This window comes from Colossoma macropomum, unplaced genomic scaffold, assembly GCF_904425465.1.
Source record: "Colossoma macropomum unplaced genomic scaffold, Colossoma_macropomum, whole genome shotgun sequence".
NCBI lineage: Eukaryota > Metazoa > Chordata > Actinopteri > Characiformes > Serrasalmidae > Colossoma > Colossoma macropomum.
The window spans coordinates 8100930-8125255 of NW_023494786.1; the positions used below are offsets into that span (position 1 = coordinate 8100930).

The 24326-nt window shown below is 39.6% G+C and overlaps 1 protein-coding gene across 2 annotated transcripts in view; it reads right to left on the bottom strand.

Moving 5' to 3' along the window:
• Positions 1 to 1316: 1316 nt before the first annotated feature.
• tyw1 (tRNA-yW synthesizing protein 1 homolog (S. cerevisiae)) overlaps positions 1317 to 24326 on the bottom strand; it is a 96868-nt gene continuing 73858 nt past the window's right edge. For both annotated transcript variants that reach the window (XM_036559614.1, XM_036559605.1), the window contains exons 14-16: positions 23740 to 23850; positions 11456 to 11623; positions 1317 to 2921 (exon numbers count right to left, since the gene is read on the bottom strand). In XM_036559614.1, the coding sequence (XP_036415507.1) occupies positions 2700 to 2921; positions 11456 to 11623; positions 23740 to 23850 (501 nt within the window). In that variant the 3' untranslated portion in view covers positions 1317 to 2699. The remainder of the gene's footprint in view (positions 2922 to 11455; positions 11624 to 23739; positions 23851 to 24326) is intronic.

Consider the following 24326-nt stretch of genomic DNA (forward strand, 5'->3'; position numbering starts at 1 on the left):
CAGAGGAATGGACTTGCCTATGCAGCGCCCAGCAAGAGCTGAGAGGGCAAAAGAGGACTGGAAGTATTAGTCTAACGTGAGCCTATAACCTCTTCCCTCAGGCCCAGCCATGTAAGACGAATGTGCAGAGCTTCTACCGCTAGACGTGCCTCAGCCGGCTCTCTCATACCGCAGAGCCATCAGGAGCCGAAACCAACACAACAGATTTGCCTATCTGCCGTTTCAATGGCGGTTTTGATGAAGCAATATACAGTCTGAGAGGAAATAACCCAATCAGAGTGAAAAGCCTTTACGGGGAGTATGAGGACAGCGTATTTTGGGCGGAGAGCTCCCTGCGGTGCCGGAATCGACCGCAAAACAGAGAGGCGCATTAGCCCAGATGCGTTCAGAGAACCCGAGCAGATAGGCACCTTTTCACCCAGGCGAGAGCGCCATGTCAAATCAATAGCTTTTCTGTCAGTTGTCGTGGAGCATGATGTTATTCTGCTTTCTGTCACTTGATAAACAAGCCTATCTGTCCCCTGTGTGTCGTTGTGTGTCCCAAGGACTCGGGAAGACTGAAGAGGATCAGAAAAGTGAGAGCACAAAGGAGCTCCATCAATAGGTGCGAGAGGCTTTGAAGAGGAAGCAGCTGTATTTTCCGCTGGCTGGAATATAACTCATGTGTGGGTAAATATCAGTTTTAAGTCTGCAGCCTCTCTCGTTAAGTGTGAGTCATAAAAGACAATAGCCCGGCTCTGTTGTCAAAGCGTATGAATCAGGGCCTGAGGTGTGGAGAGCATTACACCAAACAGATTTCGATACAAAGAGAATGAATGTGCTGCTTGAAAACTAGCAATACTAGGTATACATAATACAGTGGAGTCTGAAACCACATTAAAATCTGGTATTTTTTTATTTTAAACCTGGAAATAAACAGTTTTCAAATCTTGAAACATTTAAAACTTAAGTTAAAAAAGTTATGACAATTGAAATGAAGAAACTACTGTCCCTACTCAAAGCAAATTTGCGAAATTGATCATTGAACATTTGTACAAAAAGGTCAATTTTTAGTCATATTCCTTCCAGTGAAGGTCATGTTCTGAAATTAAAAGTATTTCAGGGACTCTACTTTTCACTCAAACTGTTGACTTTTGGACTCCACCGTACCTACAGAAGGCACATATTAGAATATTCTAGAGGTGACCCCAGTCTGACTCCAGGTATCAGTATAAGGTCAATAACAGACATTCTGGATAGAATGTCAGAGAGGAAAAAATGAATTATTACTTTTAATGATTCAATAAGCTAAAATTAATGCGATCTCAAGAGAACCATCAGTGGAACTTGCTGTTTATTTGAACGAGAGGGCCACAGACACTGACCTTTAGATGTTCATCCTAACTGAAATGCTTCAATTAAAGCACATTTTAAAGCTTAGTAGATTTCAAAGAAAAGCAGGTAGAACTGTCCAAGATTCAAAGTTTCAATATTGACATTGGAAAAGAAAAAGTGGTATTGTCCTATTTCTAGAATATGCATAAATAACAGAATAGCAGAGTTACTATGAGGTAGACAGTGCATTAATGACTTCTAACCTTTGTATGCTATATGTCCACTTAGCTAGTTTAACCTTGTTGCTCTATAGAGGAAAACACATTTAGCCCCATTCAGCAGCAGCCTCAGACAAACAGTAGTGACAAAATTTATTCAGCATCCAAAGAGGCACTACGTTCACTCCGAAGACCTTCTTTTACAAATAGTTAAAATGTGGTTTCCATTTCACACAATTTCAGTAATCTAAAAACAGAGCCTTATGGAATTGCAGCAGTAGTAATCTCAAACCGAAGTGTTTATGTCCTGCACAAATGATGAAACCAAAGCAACCTTCTAATTAGAGCAAAAAACAAAAAACAAAAATAAAAACACTAAAAAACATGAAGCTGCTCTTGCTTTCACAGTAGTAATTCAGCAATGTGGACTGTGCTAAAACCACATCAGAACTCACTCTGATCTGCAGGGAGCAAGATTTCTTAATGTACTTTATCTAGAACATTCCTAAAGCCATATGACACGCTTACCCTTAATTTTACACAGAAGAAATAGCCAGTGTTTGAAGCTACATTCTAATTAAATATGAGATATGATTTTTTTTTTCTTCGAAGCTCCCACCAGACTAAAGCTAGACCTTCTGTGTGTGTGTGTGTGTGTGCGTGTGCGCGTGCGTGAATGAAGCTGTAGGCCGACTGCTCTGAGGGTCTGCGGGTGACTGCTGAGTATAATAAGGATCCGGATCAGCAGTATAAGGGCAGAGGTGGGAGTGAGAGATGGTGAAGTTGAATTGGTGCGGGTTACTGCAGAGCATGTCCACTCCTCGGTGCATTCAGCCGGCACAGCTGTGAGTGTACCGTGACCAGGTTTAAAAATCAAACAGCTGACATTTCTGAGAAGAGCGTAAATAGGAAATCTTGAGCAGCTGTGCGGGCCATGTGTACAGAGGACATGCCTGGAGAAGAATTTATGATATGCCAGACTGATTGATCCCCTGAGGTGGACTTAGAGAGGAAACAATTGAACCAACAAAACAAACAAAACCAACAAAAATAAAACAAAGATCTATTCAGACATGCCTTTAAATCCAGAGATTTTATAAAGTCTATATAAAGTAGACTTCTAATACAGATGCTAAAAACAGTGGGACAATGCATGAGTGTTGTCCCTCAGCACCCTGAGATATCTTTGGTCTTGTTTTTCCTTTGGAAGCGTGTGTCTGAAGGGTCGAACCCTCTCTCTCTTGCTCCAAACACAGCCCAGTCTGGCGTCTTGGCCACATAGTCTAGAGCCGAGAAGGTCATGGTGCCGCCGCTCTCCTCGTACTGTTGGATGAGCTCCTGGAAGCGCTCGTAGTCGATCCACGTCCACCACTCTCCATCCACCTTGAACTGCACAGGGACGAGCCAAAGAAAGAGAGAGAAAAAGTCAGTGATAAATTGCACACACTAACAAACATGCAGGTGAGCCCTGCTGGAGTCTCGCTGCTTGACAGAAGTCATCTTTGACTAATGAGGCCTGATGTTTCTCCAAACCCTGCCAGCTTGCCTGAGCTGCCTCTGCAATCAAGTGGTGCACAGAGGCATTTATGGGAAGAGGAGCTTTCTAGAAGGGCTCTCAGACCTGGTAAACCTTTAACACGATGACATGGCTTGAAGAAAAAAAGCTTAAACCAATAGCAAAAAATCAAATATTACAAAATTTACCCCTTACCCCAAATGCAATCACATTCTCAAAGTGTTAAATTATTAATCTCAAATGGACTTGCCCATGGGTCTGAAAATGTATGACACGCTGTCAAAATGGATAAATATACTCCATAGTAGGGGTGGGAATCTCTAGGCACCTCACGATTCGATTACGATTCGGAGGGCTGTGATGTAATTATAAAACGATTATCGATGCATCTCGATGCATCTTTTTTTTCTATATAGCATTTATATTTTCTCACTGTGTTTCGAGTTCAAGTTTCAAGTTTATTTGTCATTTGCACAACATGTCAGGACATTTATGCATTGAAATGCTTGTGGTGAGGCTCAGCTAATCACTCTACAGAAAGTAAATAAATAAAATACAAGAAAAACCCACAGAAATATATTAAATATACACAAAATATACACAAAACATACACAGAATATAGAGACAATATACATTTTAAAGTGACTAAGTAACTCAGTGTTATTTAAAGTGACTTGGTACTTTTAAAGCAAAGTATTTGTAATGACCCATCATGAATTTACTTCCAATATCTTTTTTAATAAATCAAATGGAAGTGATGTGGTAAGTGAACTAGAAGGCTCTCATTCAGTGCTCTTGTTTGGAGCACGAGAAGCTGCTGCCACTCATCTGCGATAAAATGCGCAGTTACGGTGAAATAAGATCCAGTGGTGATGGATGTCCACGCAGCACATGTTACAGCTATTCTACCCGTTTTCTTCAGTGATTTTATAACTTCGGTTTTGGTCTCGTTGTAGAGACAGGGGGGGTTGCTGTGTCAGTAAAATGTCTTCGAGACGGGTCGTGTGCAACATAGCGCGAAAGCCCTGTTTCGCAACGACTGAGAACCGGCGTGCAGACTGCAGGTCACCCAACAACGATGCGTTATTCGCATTTGTAAGCAGCGCAGTTGGTTTCCTGGTACGTTAAATCTTCAACGAGAGACTGTCAAACACTAAAAAGTGGCGAAGATGAAGTCGCTTCTCTTTCGAATTCTCCCATTCCACCTTAAATGGTGCCGCATTTACAGTCGGCGCCTCAGTTAGAATTTAAGGTGGAACGGGTAAATTCGAACAAGAAGCTGGAGAATAAGAAGCGACTTCAGCCTCGTAAAACAGTCAAACGTTGAGAGACACTGAACTGATCTACTTCTGAGGAAAAGTTTTCTGGCGGAAATGGGAGGAAAGCGGCTGTAGCTAAAGCTTAAAGCAGAGTAAAGTAAATCTGCGCTCTCGTTTATATTGTTCAGTCTATACTAGGACATTATCACATACTGAGACATACTGGACATTAAATGTTGTGGCTCCCGAGGTGGTTTGATTTTTGTTGAAAGGTCACAATGTTAACATTTGTGTTGTGATTCTTGATCTAACCTGGCTTTTAATGCAGAGGTTGCCGGTCGGATTTCTCACTCTTCCACTTGTGTTTTTGCTATGTGCCGCCACAGACTGTCCGGGCGCTGCACTTCCATACTTCCAAGTTCCGCCTTTTGCGTTCCGTCAACATTACGTTATAAATTAAATATTTAGAAAATCGATTTCTGACATTTGTGAATCGATTCAGAATCGTTCACGTCCGCATCGCGATGCTTCTAAGAATCGATTTTTCCCCCGCACCCCTACTCCATAGCTATAACTAGTAAAAGCAGCCATTTGAATTAGTCTATTTTGTCCTTTATCTTTTTTATTCATTGTTACCCAAAGCCTGAAGGATGAGAGTTAGCAGGGCTTCATCCAAAACACATGAAGCCAGCCAATGCATCTTTTCGAACTGCCTATAATGCAATGTCATTGGGCAGCTCAACATGCTTGGAGAAAAATGCTAATTGCTAGTTCTGTTACATCAGCCAACAGTTGGCTAGAATTACACCGAGTGATGAGGGGAGACAGAGGACCATCCTTACCCACAGAGAGTGAGGCCAATTATGCTCTACTGGACTTGCGGCCCAGGTGGCTGTGGCATCGCAGGAGATTGATCTCCTGATGATAGAGCCAGTGCTTAGACGTTTATGCCACACAGGAGCCCCAATTTTAATAGATGGATGTAAAATTACAGAAGCAAACTTGTCTTGGCTGACACCAAACATATCCTGGGGAATAGACTATACTGTAGACTAAGGAAAAACCTTTGTACATTTGTTTTTTCATGAAACTGATTTTCTAGTCATACATCAATACACAGCAGTGTCTTTCCCTGTTTTGAAATAAGACGTGTACAATTCATGTCACTACTTCATAAATGAATTGAGGAGAAAAAATGAGCTGAAGATGAACATGGAATTGTTTCAAGGATCGAACAGTGCTTGGCAAGGCATCTTTTAAGATGAGCCTCCAATGTATATGATGATCCAGAACAAGAAATTTACACTCAATCCTCAAATGCTTGAACAAATTTAAGTCATTTGTATTTGGTATTTGTGAGTAAAGAGGTCCTGAAGGGTGTAAAGGGTTGAGCACAGCTTGGTTTGCTATTCTGACACATCTAAATCAAGTTGCACTCATGCATCAGAGCAGCTCCCCTGAGCTTTGCTATGCAGCTGAACTGATTGCATTTCACACCAAAGAGAAGCAAATCAGTAACCCATTCCAAGCATTATGAGCTGATTTGTAGCTCTGATTCTGTGGCAGCAACAATGGTGCACGCAGCTTAAATTCCGCAAAAAATACGGAACTCATGGCAGTCAAGACTACCTACACCATGTTGTTTCTGAGACTGCTGTACTTCCTTACCACGGTGGTTTCTTGTACAAGTTGTGTGGCAGGTGGCCGAGAGGCACGCTCAACTGGGTGCTTAAGCTCCAAGAGAGTTGCTTAGGCGACTGCTTGAGGGTACAGCGGACTGCTTTGGTTCCACACTTGAAAAGAAGTTTTGCTTCTCTGTGCACTGAGAGAGAACAATATTTCAGTGATCTTTTCCACAGACAAAGGATCCCCACGGACAACTAGTGAGGCTGATGCCAAAAACATCCTTTACTGGTGCACAGGGGGGACTTGTACCCTTAAGAGTAAACAAACAATGCAACTGCTCGCCTAATTAACGACATCCAAGTACAGTCAGGAGCAGAAGTCTTAATCCACAGGGCTAAGGACAGCCTGGAACCATTCCATTACTGAGATACTTACTCCACATTAGCCAACCCTGTCGCTGTTAGTACCGAAGGGACAGCCACAGTGCAGCTAATGAAGCCTTTAAAAGGGAAAGCAAGCAGCCCAGCTTGGCTTTTACTGTCTGCATAAAGACAAGTGCTGTCTGAGTTTCTGAAAGCAGCCTCCTGTCTCACACTGACAGCCTGGAACAGAGCAGACGGCACAGCGTCAAATCCCATTGTGTTCATTCTCCGTTCCGCAGGCCACCTCTCCCCCGTTAGCGGCACGCTAAGCCCCAGAGGTTTGTCTTGCTGCCAACGTTATCTCTTCCTCCACGTTCACCTGCAGCTTGCAGGAGAGAGTCGTGAACGCTATCTCCGCAGTCAGTCAGCGAAAGCCTCAAGATATAAGGTCTCTGGGGACCGGGGCCTCCTAAGCCCTGTGTTTTCATTACAGAGTAATTTGCTAGAGTGAAGCGCTTGGGTGAGCTCCCTAGGGTTCAGTGAACCCCCTCCCTCAGATAAACAGCAGTCAGTAGATGAGCGCTCCCGTGAGGCCGGATTCCTCTCTGCTGGAGGGTCCTGAATCCATCTCAAATCCAAAGGAAGTCCCTCCTGTGATCTCACCATCTCCTCTGCTTTCCTCAACACTATCGCAGCAAGCTGAGAGCTACTTACACTTACTTAACTGCTGATTTGGATGCTTTTGTGGTGTAGATGAGGAGAGAGGCAAAACAGAGGCCCTATTTGAATAGGAAAAAGCCCAGCCTTTACTTTCTGGGATGTTGCAGCATCCTTGTTATCCCAACAGATGGCCATGCCAGAGTAGTCAAGCCCCTCCTCCCCACACCTTTAAATGTACAACTGGCTCGGTTACAGGAACGGTAAAGGGAATAGTGATTCTAACAGAGGTTTTGATGAACTATAAAAATGATGGAAGAGAATAATTTTTGTAGCTTATTTCATGTAAGTGACAAAAGCATGATGGCTAATCATACAGTACAATCCTCAAAGCCCCTGTGTACCTTGGCAATACAGCTATGTTGCTGCAACTTGTAATTTCTTCTTAAAATGGTACTAACTGGGAAGAACAGTTCTGGCAAGAAATAACTACTATAAGGATAGAAGCAAACTAACTATGGCCCAGCAGAAGACAGCATTTATCAAATATTTAAATGAATCTTAAGAAAAAGCAAATGTAGGTAATAATGAAAGGAACCTAGTTAGGAACATGTAAACGAATAAATAAATCCCATTAACTTTCAGTCATTGTTGCAGGGAAAAGCAGTATGCAAATGCCATTACAGAGGCAATCATCTACCATATGAATGTCTTGAATGACTTGAAACCCAAGCGCATGCAAAATAAAAAGCCATTATTTCAATATGGATGATTAGGAAGTTGGGAATCACAGGAGGTCCTCTATTAGTAAAAACATGGGCAGCCAGGCTAGACTTGCTAACTAGCCATCAGCAAAGGCTGTAGTGAAAGTATATCCTTATCTGCAGAGTCTGCAGGGCTGGTGAAGAGCTCTTTTTTATGAATAATTGAGTAATCAAAAGCACATGGTGGGGCATCATTGGATATATCGTGCTTCATCAGTAAATCATTTATTTCATTACAGAGGTGTTAAAACAGCAGCGTCCTCTTAGAATTAATTACTTGTTTGCTCCGGCTTTCAAGGGCCTGGCAGCCCTGCAGTAAAAGGAACTGCTGAATGTGACCAAGCCACATCAGTCTCCTGGAAACTGTAACAGTATCAGCTTGACTGTGCATCTGTGGAAAGCAGAGGAGAACAAAACCTGATAACAGTACAAGTCCCTCCAGACTGTACAAACCGAAGTGTAAATTGAAGAATCATATCTGGCACCACGCACACCATGTTTTAAGTTATTGGATGGGAGTGGAGAGAAAAAATACAGCAAAAATAAAATCAAGGCTTTGAGTTACTGACCGTGGCCTTGTGGAGCTTGATGTGAAAAATTGCTCCATATTAAAGGAACAATGGCTTTTCAAGCACCCACATGAGTCACAGCTGTGGTAGGTAGAGGCGTGAAGTAATGCAGTTGGACCCGATTTTCAGACCGAATTCAATGCCACCTTTTTCGGTCTTCTGTCATGTACTTTTGACATGCATGAGGCAGGAACAAAACTACTAGTGCTGGTGCAGCCCTCCTCTGCCTGAGTAACATTCGGCTGCGGAGGCAGTTCGCTTTGTCAGGGGTTAATTTGAATTGTCGCAGAAACAGGTCAGTCTGGACCGGTGTGAAGGCGTGAATATGTGTGAGCTACATGCAGACAATACTGATTCAAACACTCAAAGTGACAGTCTGTCACCGCTTTTTGTCAGACAGAGAGCGAAATTTCAAATGTATAAACACAAGCAGAAGCATGCTGTTGTACTATAAACCCACAGCCACACGTCCACTCACAGATGACAGATGGGTATAATGTATCTAGCAGCATGCATGCATATAGAGTTTGTGAAATTACTACAATGTACCTCCTCAAAAGATGTTAAATGTGTACTTGGAATCACTAAGACATTGCTTTGTATATACTGTATTTAAGGCTATATAAGATACAGCTTTCTAAAGGGAATGGTTTAGCAAAAAACCTAATTTTCATCATTTTGCACTTAACCCAGTTGTAGCCGATCAGCCAAAAACTGTTTGGGGTCCAAATTGTACTTCTTTAGCTTAAAACTGGAGTTTTGAGGCTAACATAACAAAACTAAAAGTCAATAATCAGTACATCAACAATCAATAATTTGGTTTTAGACAGTAACTACAATTAATACTGGGACTACCATGAAAAAAGGTCTGGAAATGGTTAAATGAACACAGCATGTAAAATCGCTGCTTATTGTATTAAGATTACTTATTACGATTCAGCTTTTTTTTTTTAAATATAACTTCTTCAGGTGCCTGAATTAGAGCTTACATCTTGCATGAGGTGAGCGTATATCTTACATGACTTGGTGGTTTCAGCAGTGAAGCAAATGAATGAGTAAATATATAAATCAGCAACCATACTTTTTACCCTTGTTCTATTTTTCTTAACCTAACACAGGGGGTTCTGCAGCAGGTCATGACCACAGCTTCTTTTAGCCTGTGTATATTTTGTATGTAGCAGTCAGAGATGTGGCCTAGTGCAATTTTTCTCAACTTCAGTCCTGAGGACATACTCAGCTTTAAAATACACCCAAACTAAATCAGAAAGAGCTTGTTTCCTTTAGCCAAGTCAGGGGTTTGGTGTTGGTAAATAGAATACTTGTAGAGTGCAAAGGCACCAGTGGAGTTGAACGGAAGTGTGAAATGGAATGGCGAGGGAGTGGTCAGACAGAATGGCCATATATTAAAAGGTTGATTCTGCACAACTGTTTCTCATTCTCTTGTTACCTATTCAATTTCCCAACCTGCAGTAGGTTTTTGGAGACCATCCTGAACTAGTCTGTTTTGACTACGAAGACAAAGACATGCAACTGACTATAATGAGCTTGGCCCATATTCAAAAAGTGCTGATCTATGACTTGTTCCTGTCAGTAAAGTTATGGTAAATATAAGACTAGATCAGCACACCTACTCTGAGAAGCTTTGTGAATATGGATTCTAGACTTCATGAATTTGTTTCTGCTTTTCTCTCATGTCCAAAGTGGGCAAAAATAACAGTATTTCAGTTTCCCTCATCCCTCTTTCTAACTGTGTCTTTCTTGATTCCCAACCTTGTCACTCTGTCCTTCTTTAAAATGAAGAATAAATAACACATTTTCACGCTCTTGGATTTTCTGGAGTTTTGTTCTGTTCTAGAGTTAAGAAAGGGCTTTTCCTCTTAGAATCCTCAGGCCTGCTGAGAGATTTATTAGAGTTTTCTTTCTCTCTCACTTACAATTTAATTGGCTCTAAATATGGCACCCATGTCACCAACCTGTCTTGCCACTGCCCCCTGTAGGACACACAAACCTCAGGTTCCCTACACTCTTCCCACATACATTCAAGAGCCCTGCTACCATGCTTCCAAGTGGCAGTCTCACAGACCAGGAGCACTCAGATTCTCTGTGTGGGTTGGATTAGCGATTGGTCTGGGCTAGCACATCGACTCTCATTGACTCGCGGTCTAATTTGGAGTTACTATCTTTGTAGCTTCGAATACAGTACGAGAGGTAAGGGAAATGAAAGTGCTGTAATTACACTTTTGACTGGCTCTGTAGAAAGAAAACTCCAAGAGCTGAGGCTGAGAAATGAGGTTGAATAAACAAGCTGAGTAGAGATGATTAATATGAAGGGCACATCAAACACAAGAGTAAAATGCCCCCCAAAAAGAGGAAACTCTCAAAATGGCCTGCCATTCCCAGACTCTTTTTGCAAGATTTAAAAGCTGCATCTTTTACAGTAATACAGCACAAAACACCTTGAGAAATAAGAACTTGAGTGGTGGAATTTGAAGATGTAATCTAGGATGAAATCAGTCATCATTTTTATATATTTGGCAGAGATCTATTTTCACAATGTTAAAGTAAATAAGCTGGAAGCAGGGGCAATAGTTCAGAGGTGCTTTCAGTGCTTGTATAACAATGGAAAAATGCAGAAAAACAACACTAATGGCAGGAGACTATAATGAGGCCTGAAGTTCTGCATTCTCTGCCTTGAAAACACTGTTAAAAAGACTCAACAGAATCACAAAGATGGGTATTACTGTGTAAATAGCAAAATAAAAGAGTATAAAAATGTGCATGGAAATGCCCACAAACAACAGCACATAAATGTGTGTTTATTTGTTAGATACAACTTCAGAAAAAAGGCTTTCAGCCCACACAAACGATTAGAAAAGTGATCAGAAGAAAAGACTAAGGAATAGAACAGATTTAGAGGGGATCTGTAACGATAACAGATTTCTGTTTCAGAAAGCAAACAAGAGTAGCCTGGCGCCAAGAGGCTGCAGAAAACATGAGCAAGGAGATTTGTCCCTCCTCCTTGCATTTGAGCTAATGTTAGAGCTGAAGAACACCTTGACATTTACAGAAATGCTAGAAGCATCTTAACAACTGCAGCAATTTACATGCAGAAGGGGTTTGTTATTTTCCAAGAGCACCAAATGAAGAGCGCAGGAGGTGTGGAGCATTACCTTGTGGTGGGCGAGTAACAGGCAGTTGGAGTGCTCGTGTTCACAGGCAATCTCATAGTCTGGCAGCAGGTTGGCCAGCTGCTGCACAAAGTGGACGACCTCCTCGTGCCAGGGCACATTGGCCATGGTCAGACTGCTGGCTGAACTTTCACCACAGTAGGTCACTCCCTAAGAGAGGTGAGAAAAGACGTTGAAATATTGAAGAAATGAATTCTACAGAAGTGTTATATGGCTGGTTGGCCAAGCCTAGCATTAAACTGTGCTCAAGCTGGATTACCTTTACCTGTTGATGTAGTGATTTCTGTGGTTATTGACAAGATCTGTGCTTTTAAACCAGTACAAAATAACAACGCCTGTAGTTTTTTGAAGCCTGAGAGTAATAATTCAGGTGTGAAAGGCCTTCTGTGACCTAGATATCCTTAAGTAAACTGACTTCAGAGTAATTCAATAAAATCTATTGACAATCATGTTTATGCACTGTGTTTTTAATGCTATTGCTAAACAATGTGATGCCTTTTTTACGCTGATGTGAATATCTGGGCTATGATGTTTCTGAGTAATCTGTGGTGAAATTACATAGGTATGTTATCCTACATGTGCTGATCAATCATATTTTTTACAAATCACATTACAGGAGCTCTTCCGGTAAAAGTAATCAACTCTGAACGGTTCTTTGGAGTAATGGGAATATTTAAAAGGCCTTAATGCCAACATCTTTATATGCTTTTATATGTAATGTTGATGACGGCACAGTAAAAGCAAGCAAGACTGCATTTCCAAGTTTAATTTCAGCAAATCGTTACTGTAAATGTACAATAATAATATTCAAAGCACAGTAATGTGGACAAAAAATACTGCAAGAAAACACTCCAAATTTTAAGAGTTTAAATTAAGCTGTGAACTGTGGTTCCCTAGAAAATTCCTTATTTTTAGTGGTGAGGTTTTGCTGTGAAGGCTGCTTCACTCAGAAAGTTACGAACACGCTGTGAATCATATCAGCGCACACACACAGCCCAAGGACAGCGGCGCGTGGAGGCTGATTTGGTTTTGTATAGATGATGGAGCCTGAGAGAGCCAGATCATTTCATCCAACTCCCACGCGCACATACACACTCAAATGCACAAGACGGGACAGCATTCAGTTCACACCTCACAGACGTTGCTGCGATCAGGAAAAATGGGCTGTGGAGCCCTGCGAGGAACAGACCACATGCAGCGACAGCATATTCAGTTTATTCAGCAGTCATAGGAACCACATTTAATACCTATTAGCCTATGGCGATGCTACACGCTTACAAATTTGTGACTGATACATTCTTCATCAATCCGGTATGCATCAAGTCTCTATATTAGGTCCTGTGCAACTGTGTCTATGTTCCACAAATGAGCAACAGAGTATTTGTCGAAAGTAAGCCTTGTAGGTGGTGTGTGTGGCTGTCCTTCACAATCATTCCACTGACACCGTGCGGGTGTGGCTTTATGTGGGAGTCACAATAACATTACTCATGCTGCACCATGACAAACGCAGATATTCAGTGGGGTACCACCCAGTTTCATGTCTATCACTCACAGCCATTTAGGTGCCGTTAGGCAGGAAAATCAATAGGATTTTATACAAGCCGTGAGCCGTCGAATCGTCACTGAAGAGCGAAACAAATTATGATGGAAGTTTTATTAAAGCTTTTGAAACTTCAGGGCTGAAGCCTGTCCCACACTCAACAGCTGTAAACAAAGTCATGTGGGCTCAAACAGAGTGGAAATGAACAACAGACATAGCACAGTCTCTGAAGGTTAAAAAAAAGCCAGATAAACAACAGTGAGGTAGGGGAACAATCAATGTCTAGTTTAGGTCTTTGGAAACTCATTTAATTCAGGATCACTCCATTTAAAATGTTACTGACTACAGGACAAAGGTAAATATTCCTGAAATGCCTTGCCAACATCAAAAGATCACAATCATATCTATATAGTTATGTTAAGGTGCATTCATGCAGAGCACACCAGTGTGCAGTAGTCAAATCCACGCAAAAAGACAGACTTCTATTCGAAAGGGGAAGTGCTTCAAGATAAGAGAAACTTTATTCAATCCCAAAGGAAAACTCAATTGCTCTAGAGTAGCAGTGCATAGAGTACAGTGCACACGCAGAACAATAAAATAAAAAGCCTAGAGACAAGACGGGGTGTGTGGAGTCAATACAACTTAGAAAATATAATTTCAATGGATTATAGCACAGTTATGTACCCTGACTAAAGGAACTGAGGGATACTTTTCAGGGTACCACTCCAGAGAGGTACTGCCCCAGTAACAGTTTCATACTTTTTTCCTGAGGAAAAAAAACATGACTTGTGTATTGTGAAATTTCTTTAAGTATCGCAATATTATATTTTTGCCATATCACCCACCTCTATTATTTAGTTATAAACTTAGAAAGGTCAATTATTGCACTTAAGATATAACAGTAATATTACACTTGCAAGCATGACATAAAGCAGTGTCCGAAAGATCACTGTCAATAGTAACTTCTTACATCATGTCCACCTTTCATGTTGAGGAAATACCTTACCTTGATCCAGCTCCTAAAACTGTGTGAAGAACCACTATGTAAATATCTGCCTTTAAGTCTTATTACAGTTTCCAGTGACTGCTGAAATAATTGCTTCAGTGCTGAGCTTGCTTTTTCTTGGTCTTTGTTCAGAAGTGAATTAACAACAGTTGTTCACTGTCTGGTATATCTTTGTCAGTCAACATCACAGATCAATTTCTTTTTCCGTGCCAAAAATGTTTTTGCTGTCTCTGAGGACACCACCACTTAAACAATAATCAGGGGAAGAGGCTTCACACCTTTCCAATCTCCGTCTTCTGGGCCGAGGCTGATTTCCAAGGCCGATATTGCAGGCGTGGGGCAAGATTGACGAGCCCCAGTTCTTATCACTCTGCGCCGAATAATGATCACATCCAAAGCAGCACAGATAAATCAAACAGGGAGAGAGTGAAGGCTGCTCTGTGAATGTGCCCTTGCCAACTCAAAATATTACAGCTCCACTACCCCTGTAATGGAATTTATCAACTCTGCTTCAAGGCCCAGCAGAGACTCCTGCTATTCATCTCTGTGAATAAAACGTCTGCTGAGGTTCAGCTACATTTCAGTAGAGCCTGCGTCACCAGCAATGCCTTCTAATCACTAGTTAATTAAAGCTCAAAACACTGTAATGAGCTAACTTGAGGCACATGGTGGAAATCAGAGTATGATGATGGATGGAAGGAGGTAGCCATAAAAGTGCAGGCCTAATCCATTCAGCTGCACTGTGAACATGAATCTGTGCTCAAGAAACTGTTGACTAGTGACAGTTTGAGAGCACACAAAACATTCCCATGACGAGAATGACTAACTTTCTAAAGAGACTGATGCTTCAAGAGGCATGTCTAGAATAAGACAGGCTTTGTTTACACTTGGCATTAACGTCTGATTACCCTGATCTGATCACGTTGTTCACCACCATATACACACCACCAATTCCGTAAAACGTTTTTATGTTTTAACAGGACTAAAAATATGAAAGTTTTACTGAAATATTGAAAGCTGTGGTTGGAGCTCACATAATTGTAGACAAGCTGCCCAAACTGTGAACAACCAGATCCAAACACATTCTGATCACAAACACAGTCTCACTTGTCTTTTAAACATTTAGAAAGACAATATCCAGAAAAGAGAAACATTTAAATATGGCACTCTGAGCCCTAACTTCAGATTGTGAAACAAGCTTTCACTCACCTACGGAGCTTAAAGCCACAGTCACATTGGACATTTGCAGAATCTGTTGCCTTGTGAAATGAGCATGAGCAAGGCTGGTCCAGAAGACTGGCATTAAAAAATAAAAAATAAAAAATCTTCCTTTTCTGTGCAGTTACAAAGCTAGCTAAACTGCTAATCATAAAGTTGTATGCAAACATTTGAACACCCTCTGTGGAATTTGCATTGCATGTTCTGTTGATTTTAATAAAATGAAGTCTTGAACTTTGTGACTGGAAGCTGCAGAATCTTCCTGCCAGCAGAGAGAGAGAAATGAGTATGTGCTTCACCGATCATTTAAAGAATCAAACCATTACTCTTCTCCTTCTACTTGGAACCAGCAAATTAAACATTCACCTTGAGCTACAGGCTCTAAGAACGTCATTATAAATGACTACTATTCCCCTCACAGGACTAGGTACACATAAATTTTTCTACTGTCATTAAGCTGGAACTATACTTCAAACCATGTTTTCCAGCAAAAGAACATCTTTTTGGCCTAAAACGTCAGTCGTTTGCGTTTAATTTGTGTATTGTGTGCCCCACAAAACTGCTAATCACATAGATGTTTGTTCTGAGACCTCCCAAAAAAATGGAGATGGGTCATTCTACAGAAACGTCCGCTTTTTTATCTATCCATAGGAGTCACTGGTGTAACGGACAGTAACACCAGTGACATTTCTAATGAAAAATGTATTTTACAAAATGGCCGCTACAGAACATCAAACTACATGTTGTCAATCATGGAATATCCACTAAAAAATGTAATTTAATCCATTTGTGTTCTATTTTTTCCACGATTACCTAACAATAAAGTGGGTCACACCAGTGACTTCAACTAAAAGCTTCATATGAAATCATGAGCTAAATGAGAAAATTTCTGATAACTGAAAAGACACAGTGGAGGCACCATGTGCCTTTCTTCATACATCTTCAGAAAATAGGTAAAAGAAGGTCAAGTGATGTCATCAGCGTGATTTTTATTTCAAAATAAGAGATTTTTTGTTATGCAGTAATACAAGTGACATAACTCCTGAGGACCACAACATTCATTATATATTTTATAATATTTATTTGTCATTTGTTTTCTTTATGTCATGTATAAATTACAGATTATTGCAGTTAAAATTACAGAAAAACATGTTTTTTTTTGTTTTTTTTTACCTCAAAATATGACACTCGACCTTTACACATGGCTGTGAGGACAAGCGCTTCTGTGGTGCTTGGAATTCTATATAATCAATTCAAAAACCAATATTGCTAAATTAATGGCTCAAGAAGGTGTAATTGTTAAAATAACATTGTTTTATTTTGAAATATAAATAAATTGTAACCCTAACATGTTTTTCAAGTGTAATATATCTGTAAACACTAGGGACAGAAAAAAGGACATTTCCATAGAATGACTCCGATACGAGGTTTTGTTCCGACAGCAGTGATATAAATTTAATAATGTACATGTATTAGCAGTGGTATATATGTACATGAAAAGCTTAAGATATTGCCATCAGCCAACAGTTACTACACCCTTACCAATCAGCTGTGAAGGGAAAAAGGAAGAGAAACAATCAAAAGTGTAAGAGCTGGATGTGACATTTGCACATAAATTCAGAGACGATGGCCTATTAAAAAGAAAGCCCAGTAACAGCGAAACGCTCAAACGGCCAGCCGGCACGCAGCTATATTCAGCAGAATTTCTCGCATTCTTTCATGGCCTTTATTTTCTCTCGGAGAAGCGGGCACACAAATCCTCGCCTCCCGCGGCCCTTCAAAGAGGCTCAATTATTGTTGCTAGGTAACAGTGTGTCACAGTTGAAGTCTGCTTGGCTTTGGAGAGCTTTCACTTTGAATGTGGAAAGCGCTGAGCTGGCTGCCTGATTGGCCGCTGGCCGGTAAACAAGATTACAAGCGGTGTCACTTCCGTCCTGGGTGACGTCTCCCTCATCTCATTAATAGCCAATAAACGGCGCAGGATAAGAGAAGTGCAGGGCAGGGACCAAAGCACCTGGAGGAATTAATGTAGGCACCAATTACAGGCAGCTGAATAGAGAGACAGAAAGGAGAAAGGCTGGGATGAATCAGAGCGCAAGCAGATGCAGGAGATCGTTCCACCTCCACGGGGCTCGAAGAGGAATGTTTTTCACGACCAAACCTTTAATTACAGACTAAGCTTAGACTCCATTTTATAACTGCTATAGCTGCTGAAGCAAATGAATGCTTGTATCTGTTCGATCACTCAACTGCTTCATGATGTATTCACTGGGAGTGGGTCGTAGGAGTTCAACTCTTAACTGTAATCAGAGTATCGATATACAATGCAATGATGCAATAATCATCTTCAAACTGTCAGAGAAATTGCAGAGCTGTCGACTAAGTCTACTCTACCCGTTACTCAGCACTCATACATACAAACTCATCTATTTTACGCAAGAAATGTTTTTGGTTAAATGAGAAACACGACACTTTTTGATTTAATGTTTCTAGGAAATATGTCAGTATGTATCAAGGCACGATACCTCCTCAGTAAGGATGCCTGTGTTTATCAGAATGTATGGACATCTGAACACATCTTAGCATCTGTTTATTTAATCAGGTATTCCAGTAAGGTAAGGTGTAGTTTGGAAATTATAAACTGAATTAAATCACATAAGTCTCATGCATCGTTATTTTCACGACATGTTTTTGACTGCATATGAAACACAGAACTACAGAGAAAACCGGAACACAAGCAGCTGATATTACAGCTAACATTAAAGGAGCACTCTGGTCAAAATGAAAAATGTAAACGTCGCATCATCTGCTGTAAACATGCCTACTTGCCTCCTACAGTGGTGTCACAATCCTGGGAGAGAAATTTTTGGGTTAAAAACTAGGAAACGCCTCCATTAGATGTATCTTAAAGGTATGAGGAATCTTTAAAAAACTGCAAGTTGGCAAATGTGGTACGACGCCAGACAGCTGGTATTATTGCTAAGAAGCTGAATATCACATCTGTCTTTATTAGCCTCTATAACAGGGCATTTCTTTATCGTTTCCAAAGGCTGTATAATGTATTCACTCAACACACGCTGGGTATTGTAGTGAGAGAGTGAGAGTTAATACCATAAAGTATTAGACTAAGGGTTGAACGATACTCACATTTTCAGGTTTAATATGATTTTAGATTCTGAGATCAAGATTCACTTTGATTATTAATATTTAATGTCTTAATAATGCTTTGGTCCTACAAAGATGTAATTATTTACTATATAGTCTGATTGTGCTGTGCCAGCTTTTTTTAAAAAAAAAACAAAACAAAAAAAAAACCAAAAAAACAAAAAGCATCTCTTAGAACTTCTAAGCGATTTTAGAAACAAAAGCCCAGTCATTTGTGCATGGGTTTGTGTCCCTCCCCCTTCCCACTCACTTTTCTTTGATAGGATGCACCCAGACGTCTAGTGTGGAGCACTGATTATTCCCACAAAAGAAAGTAAACGAGAGATGCTTGGAAGAGACTAAATGAAATGTCTATTATAGTTTTATGATACACTGTTTCCATGTTCACTTTTTGTGTCATTTTTCAATACTGTAATGCAATCTTTCACCTTGAACCATAAGTTGATGCCCCAGCTGGATATTGAACCTGAAAATGTATCGTTACACCCCTAGTCTAGTACTTTTTGGTATTAACTCTTTTCTGCGCTGCTATTTTTTATCTTAACGCCTCAGATCAAATGTCCACTAAAGTAATATGTTTAGTAACTGGGGAGGATGAGAGGAGATTGGGGGACTCATTGCTGGGACAGAGTGATTGAGTGTGAAGTTCTGTGTCAGTTCTGCCACTGGCTGATTCTAGGGTGTAATTAAAAAGCCATTCATGTCACTCACTCAGCATATTTCAAAGCCACGGTCTCAATATTTCACAAGAGATTAGAACTTTCATCTCAGACTTCAGCTTAGAGAAAAAGGGGGTTGATAGCGAAAGTGTTTATTCTTTTTGGTGTGTAATACATAATTCACCACTAAAGGGGCTTAATCACTATGTATTTGGAAAGAATCAACTTACATGCCTAACATACGCTGGTATAAGATCATATTACAGACCATAAGTGACTATGTACTTGTAACAGAGACACCACAGATACAATGAAGTTTCTGGTCCAACCTTCAGGAAGTAAGTAAGGAGGGTTTTGTGGTGAATCTTCATAGCTAATCATGGTGCCTGCTGGTGTAATCACTCATACCTTTTTAACAGTGTTAAAAACAATGGTGCATCACAAAAATGACTCACAGAGCCTGTACTAAGAATGCTTCATGCCAAGAAGAGACTGAGGTGCTTGTAAGCAAGGTGCCAAAAAGCATAACAAAATTACATAGACACCTGTTACAATGTTGTATGTTTAAATACACTAAAAGTCTGTTATGGGACCAGCGAGCGGAAATACTGGACGAGGGGTTTAATAAAACAAAAAACAAAAGCAAATTTGAAAACAAGAAGGCCTTGATGTGATCTATCAAAGTATCAAAACAACATAAACTAGAAGCTTAAAGCTTTGTTGATGACCAGTAAGCTATAAAACTATAGCCAGCTGTGGTGACAAGAATGAAGCTCTAAATGTTCTCTAGATGTTCCTCAATCTAAAGAGAGACAAACTGTAGAACATTGACAATGGAGTAATAATATAATAAACATTTAGATTACATTCAGAATATCTTATATTTGAAAAGTGAAATTCTTGAGGCAGATTATCAAGTAAATTACAGTAAGTGGATCACTTAGTGGCTTAAAACCTACTGTTCTTCATTTTCTCTTTATTATTCTGCAGTCTAAAATTTGCAGTGCTCCTCTTATAATCCTTGAGTTAGTACCATGAAAAAAATCGAATCAACCACCAAGGATACCCCAGTAACGGCCTAGCAACACTTCTGCAACCTGCTGCGATAGCACAGCAACCTTGTAGTAACACCATAGCAGCCACCTGAAATGATTATACATACCCAATTAAGTAATCAAAAACAACAGTGTTCTGCAACTGCCCTTACTTTGGAAGCATTACAAGCTGGCTTTGTCAAGCCAACTCAAAAGTTCATTCAAACATTCCCTTTCTAGTTTCAGGATATTATTTGTGATTTAATACCTTCCTGATGTTCCCAAAGCTTGAAACACTGAACAAAGTGCCCTCTGGTGTCTAGCTTCTAGTATTTTAAGCCACACTGATGAGTTATTATTGAATAAAATAACAACAATAATTAGTATGAAAAGAGATTCCAAAGTTTTAAACAATAGTGTTTTCTCTATAAACACCAAATTGCAAATGATCCTCAGGGTTCTTATGACAGTGATTTCATTTTGACAAAAATAACACTGAATTTGTCTTGTGCTGCCTCATTTACATGGAGCTTCAATTTTGTTGCTTGAACCCCCCCCAAACCTTTGCAGAATGCAAAGTGTGCAGAGCATGAAATTCATAATATGAAGTCTTTTAGATTTTGGGTGCACTGTGAGTCGCTATATCACTCTAAAATAAACCTAACAAACACACTGTGCATGTTGGAGAGCTTGTTGTTTATAGCCACTAGGTATAAAGATTCTCATATGAAGAAATAATCTTATAAAGTGAACCATTGCCCCATAGTTCTAGATGCCTATACATCGTAGCAGTGCAATCGACAGTCTTTGAACACAGCAATGAAACATTATGCTACTATGCAAAAGTCTAAGGCACCCCAGCAAATTGTTTAAAAATCTATCTAGAGAATACGTGTGCCTTTAAAACACTACATAATATCAGGATACACACAAAAAAGAATGTAGTAACAAGTAACAAGAATTTCCTCTTTTTTAAAAAGGAGCTGATACCTTTTGAGCTGGTCAGGATTGGTTCCAGAAATCTCCTTAATATGCCCATCTGTTGCATTTTGTTCAAATTCACCACCAGCACATCTGATATAATGTACCGAAGCATCTCCAAACCAAGTATTGGATGATGACTACAAATAATACTGGGCTTCCACAAGTTGGGTTTCCATGGTTAAGTAAACACACTAACATATTTAAAATCTACTACTCAAATACTGTTAATGTCATTTGTATTAATTAAATGTTAATTGTATTTGCATTTATTCTAATATTTTTTTCCTGAGCGAATACACAATTACTGCCCTTTTTATATAACTTTTTACACCTAATTTTCTCAGGTGTGTTAAACTTTTGCACAGTACTGTATACGTTTTTGGGTCTGCTCAGATACTCATTAGGGTAGTATGATTCTTCAAGTTCATCATAATCATAATAGCTATGACTTCTCCATTGATCCGCTCAGTGCTAATAGATTTTAGAATGGCCTCTGTTCTTCTGGAATTGATTTTGGTCTTGATTTTCTTCCTTCCCCTGGAAGACCTATTTTAGTGATGTGCATAAAATGAATTAGTTCTTATAACTACAAAAGTCACAATACGATACAATCACCCAACTAAGTCTGACAAGGACTCGCATGCTTAACAGATGTTCTTAAAATATTTATGTCTTAAAGAATCCTCAGAAACATTAATTACAGTGCCATGTTTACAAGGTCAATGCAAAATGCTTTGAGCTAAAGCATCAACTTCTCGATCGTTCCCAAAACTCACTTAATTAATCTTACAAGAGATTAAATCAATTTACTGAAGTTCTCGCTTCATTTGTTTTCCATTTTACCATGTAGAGAAAATTTAATGAGGCCAGTCATTATCTGGTTCTCCCGCTAATAAACTGGAGGGCAAAGTGTGAGACTCTGATGTAACCTTGAGCCCTGTCTCTGAGTGAAAAGAAAGGCGTACGAACACAAATGAGAACCAGATACACTAGTTAGAATAACAGAGCGAGGAGCACTGATGGGAAGTTCAATTAAAAACCAACAAGACTGTTGCATATATTTGTATATGCCACTCATTTTTTTTAAAATACTGGACTACATAAAGAGCAAATAAGACTGTGTAGACCAAGAAAAATGTATAGTACTGAATACAGCAAGCACAGGTTCTGTTTGTGCTGAAAAGCGATTGTGTGATTCTACTTAAAAGCTAAACAACGACTAATCCTAAAAATACATCCTTGCATGTCAACAGGTAATATTTAACTGGTCCTTATGCCATCTTATTGTAACTGGAGATTCTTAACAAGATAACGGGCTGCCCAGATAACTTACCTAACAGGCTACTAGAACAATAATCACAAGCAAGTATTGAGCTCAATTCTTTACTGAAGGAGTAAACTGCACTGTAAAACTGCAGGAGTAAAAATGTAGTTAATCGAACATCTATTACAGACTTTAAATTTACATGGCTCAGCTCGAACTGCCCAAAAAATATTATTGTGCACGGAAATTAGTGTTAGCATAGTAGTGGTAATCAGACAAACCAATGCTACTTACAGTCATTTGGATGTCCCTGGTCAAATTACATGTTTTGTAGATTTTTTAAGTGAAAATTTGTGAGCACAACCTCTACAGAGAACACACTTCTGCACAATTGTGCAGAAATGAACAACCAAAAAAAATAAACAATTACTACTTGCTGAATTCAACACATTGGGAAAAAATTAAGCATAAAGTGTGGCCTGAGCCAAAGTTTATATTGTATTTTTTTACAGTGTGTTACAGTCAGCAAATAAACAGAAAATGTGCACTTTTTTCAGAAACGCCATACTAACATTTGTTGGATGTGTTAATTTCTTTTCACTTAAAATCAACAAAACATGTATATATTTAAACTTTTGCATATGACTGTAAAAAGCAAATAAAAAAACATTATGCAGTAAACACCGCAATGTTAACACATTTATGACTTGACCATACCTAGTTTTGTTACTAGTTTTAAGCTTTCACTGTTAATAAAATATAAAAATTTATGAAACAGTTGATATACCCCATGTTTTATTTTGTTTTATATATTATAATTCTTTTATACAGCTATTTAAGTCCGTTCTCTAAGCTAGGTTTTACAGACTTGAGCCTTTAACAAGGCACTTCCAGGAGTGAATATAGGCATGAGAAACATAATGTGTAAGTCTACGTGTTGAATTAAGCTGAACCTAATCATATTTGACCAGACCTAAATCGAACCACTGCACAGCTGTAGAGAATCATATTGGATCAACAGTGAATCAAAGTACAATGAATTATAACTTTTTGTCTGAAAGAGGAAGACACAGACCACTATTCACTAATGGAATCAGGCCCATCTCTCTGCACTGGCCCAGCATGCTCAAAGCATATACACAAATAAACAAAGTGGTTCTTTTTTATTTTACAGCGTGGTATTCTATGTTGCGATTCTACACTGGAAGATTAAATTGCGAGATTATTATCTGAATTTTATAAATGAGGGTATAACACAGGATGCAAATACTGTACAAATGCTACAAAAATGTTCAATTCAGTTGGACCTGTCCATCAGTTGAAAAGATTTCCTAAAAAAAAGTTGAAAAGAACAGTTCGTTCATGAGTCAGCCATCTCCACCGAGAAGTAGCTTACCTTGATCTCTATGAAGTCAGGCTGGCCCAAGGCTATAAGCTCGGCATAGGCCTTCAGTTCATCTACATTCCACGCCTTCACCAGGGTCAGCCGATACACTGTGCGCTGTTGCTGTAAGACACAAGTACAGGTAATGCAATCAAAACACCAGTCGTCAAACAAATTAATTAATTAATTGCGATAAATTGTGATTTTTCAGTAAAACAAAAAAAAAGAAAGACCTGAAACATTTACACATACATATATTATTCCCAAATGGAGTAATCGTTATTCTAAAGATGGAAAGGGTGTATTCAGAGTAAAATTAAGGCACGATGTGACCTTAGAATTATGAGCACCTTCTCCAGAGTGTCAAGTAAGTCGCTGAATTCACCAATTAGAAGCAGTGTCTGGATACTGAAGGACAGTGTTTCAATGCCTTGAAAACACTTCAATGAACCCTTGATGTGAAGTGGTCAAAGATTTTGGTGGAGATATTTTGATTTATCCAAGTATCCAAACAACAACTGTGACTGACCAGGAGGCTCACAGAACACCAGGCATTCAGTGAGGCTCATCTGCATATCGCAGCCTTCCGCAGTACTTCC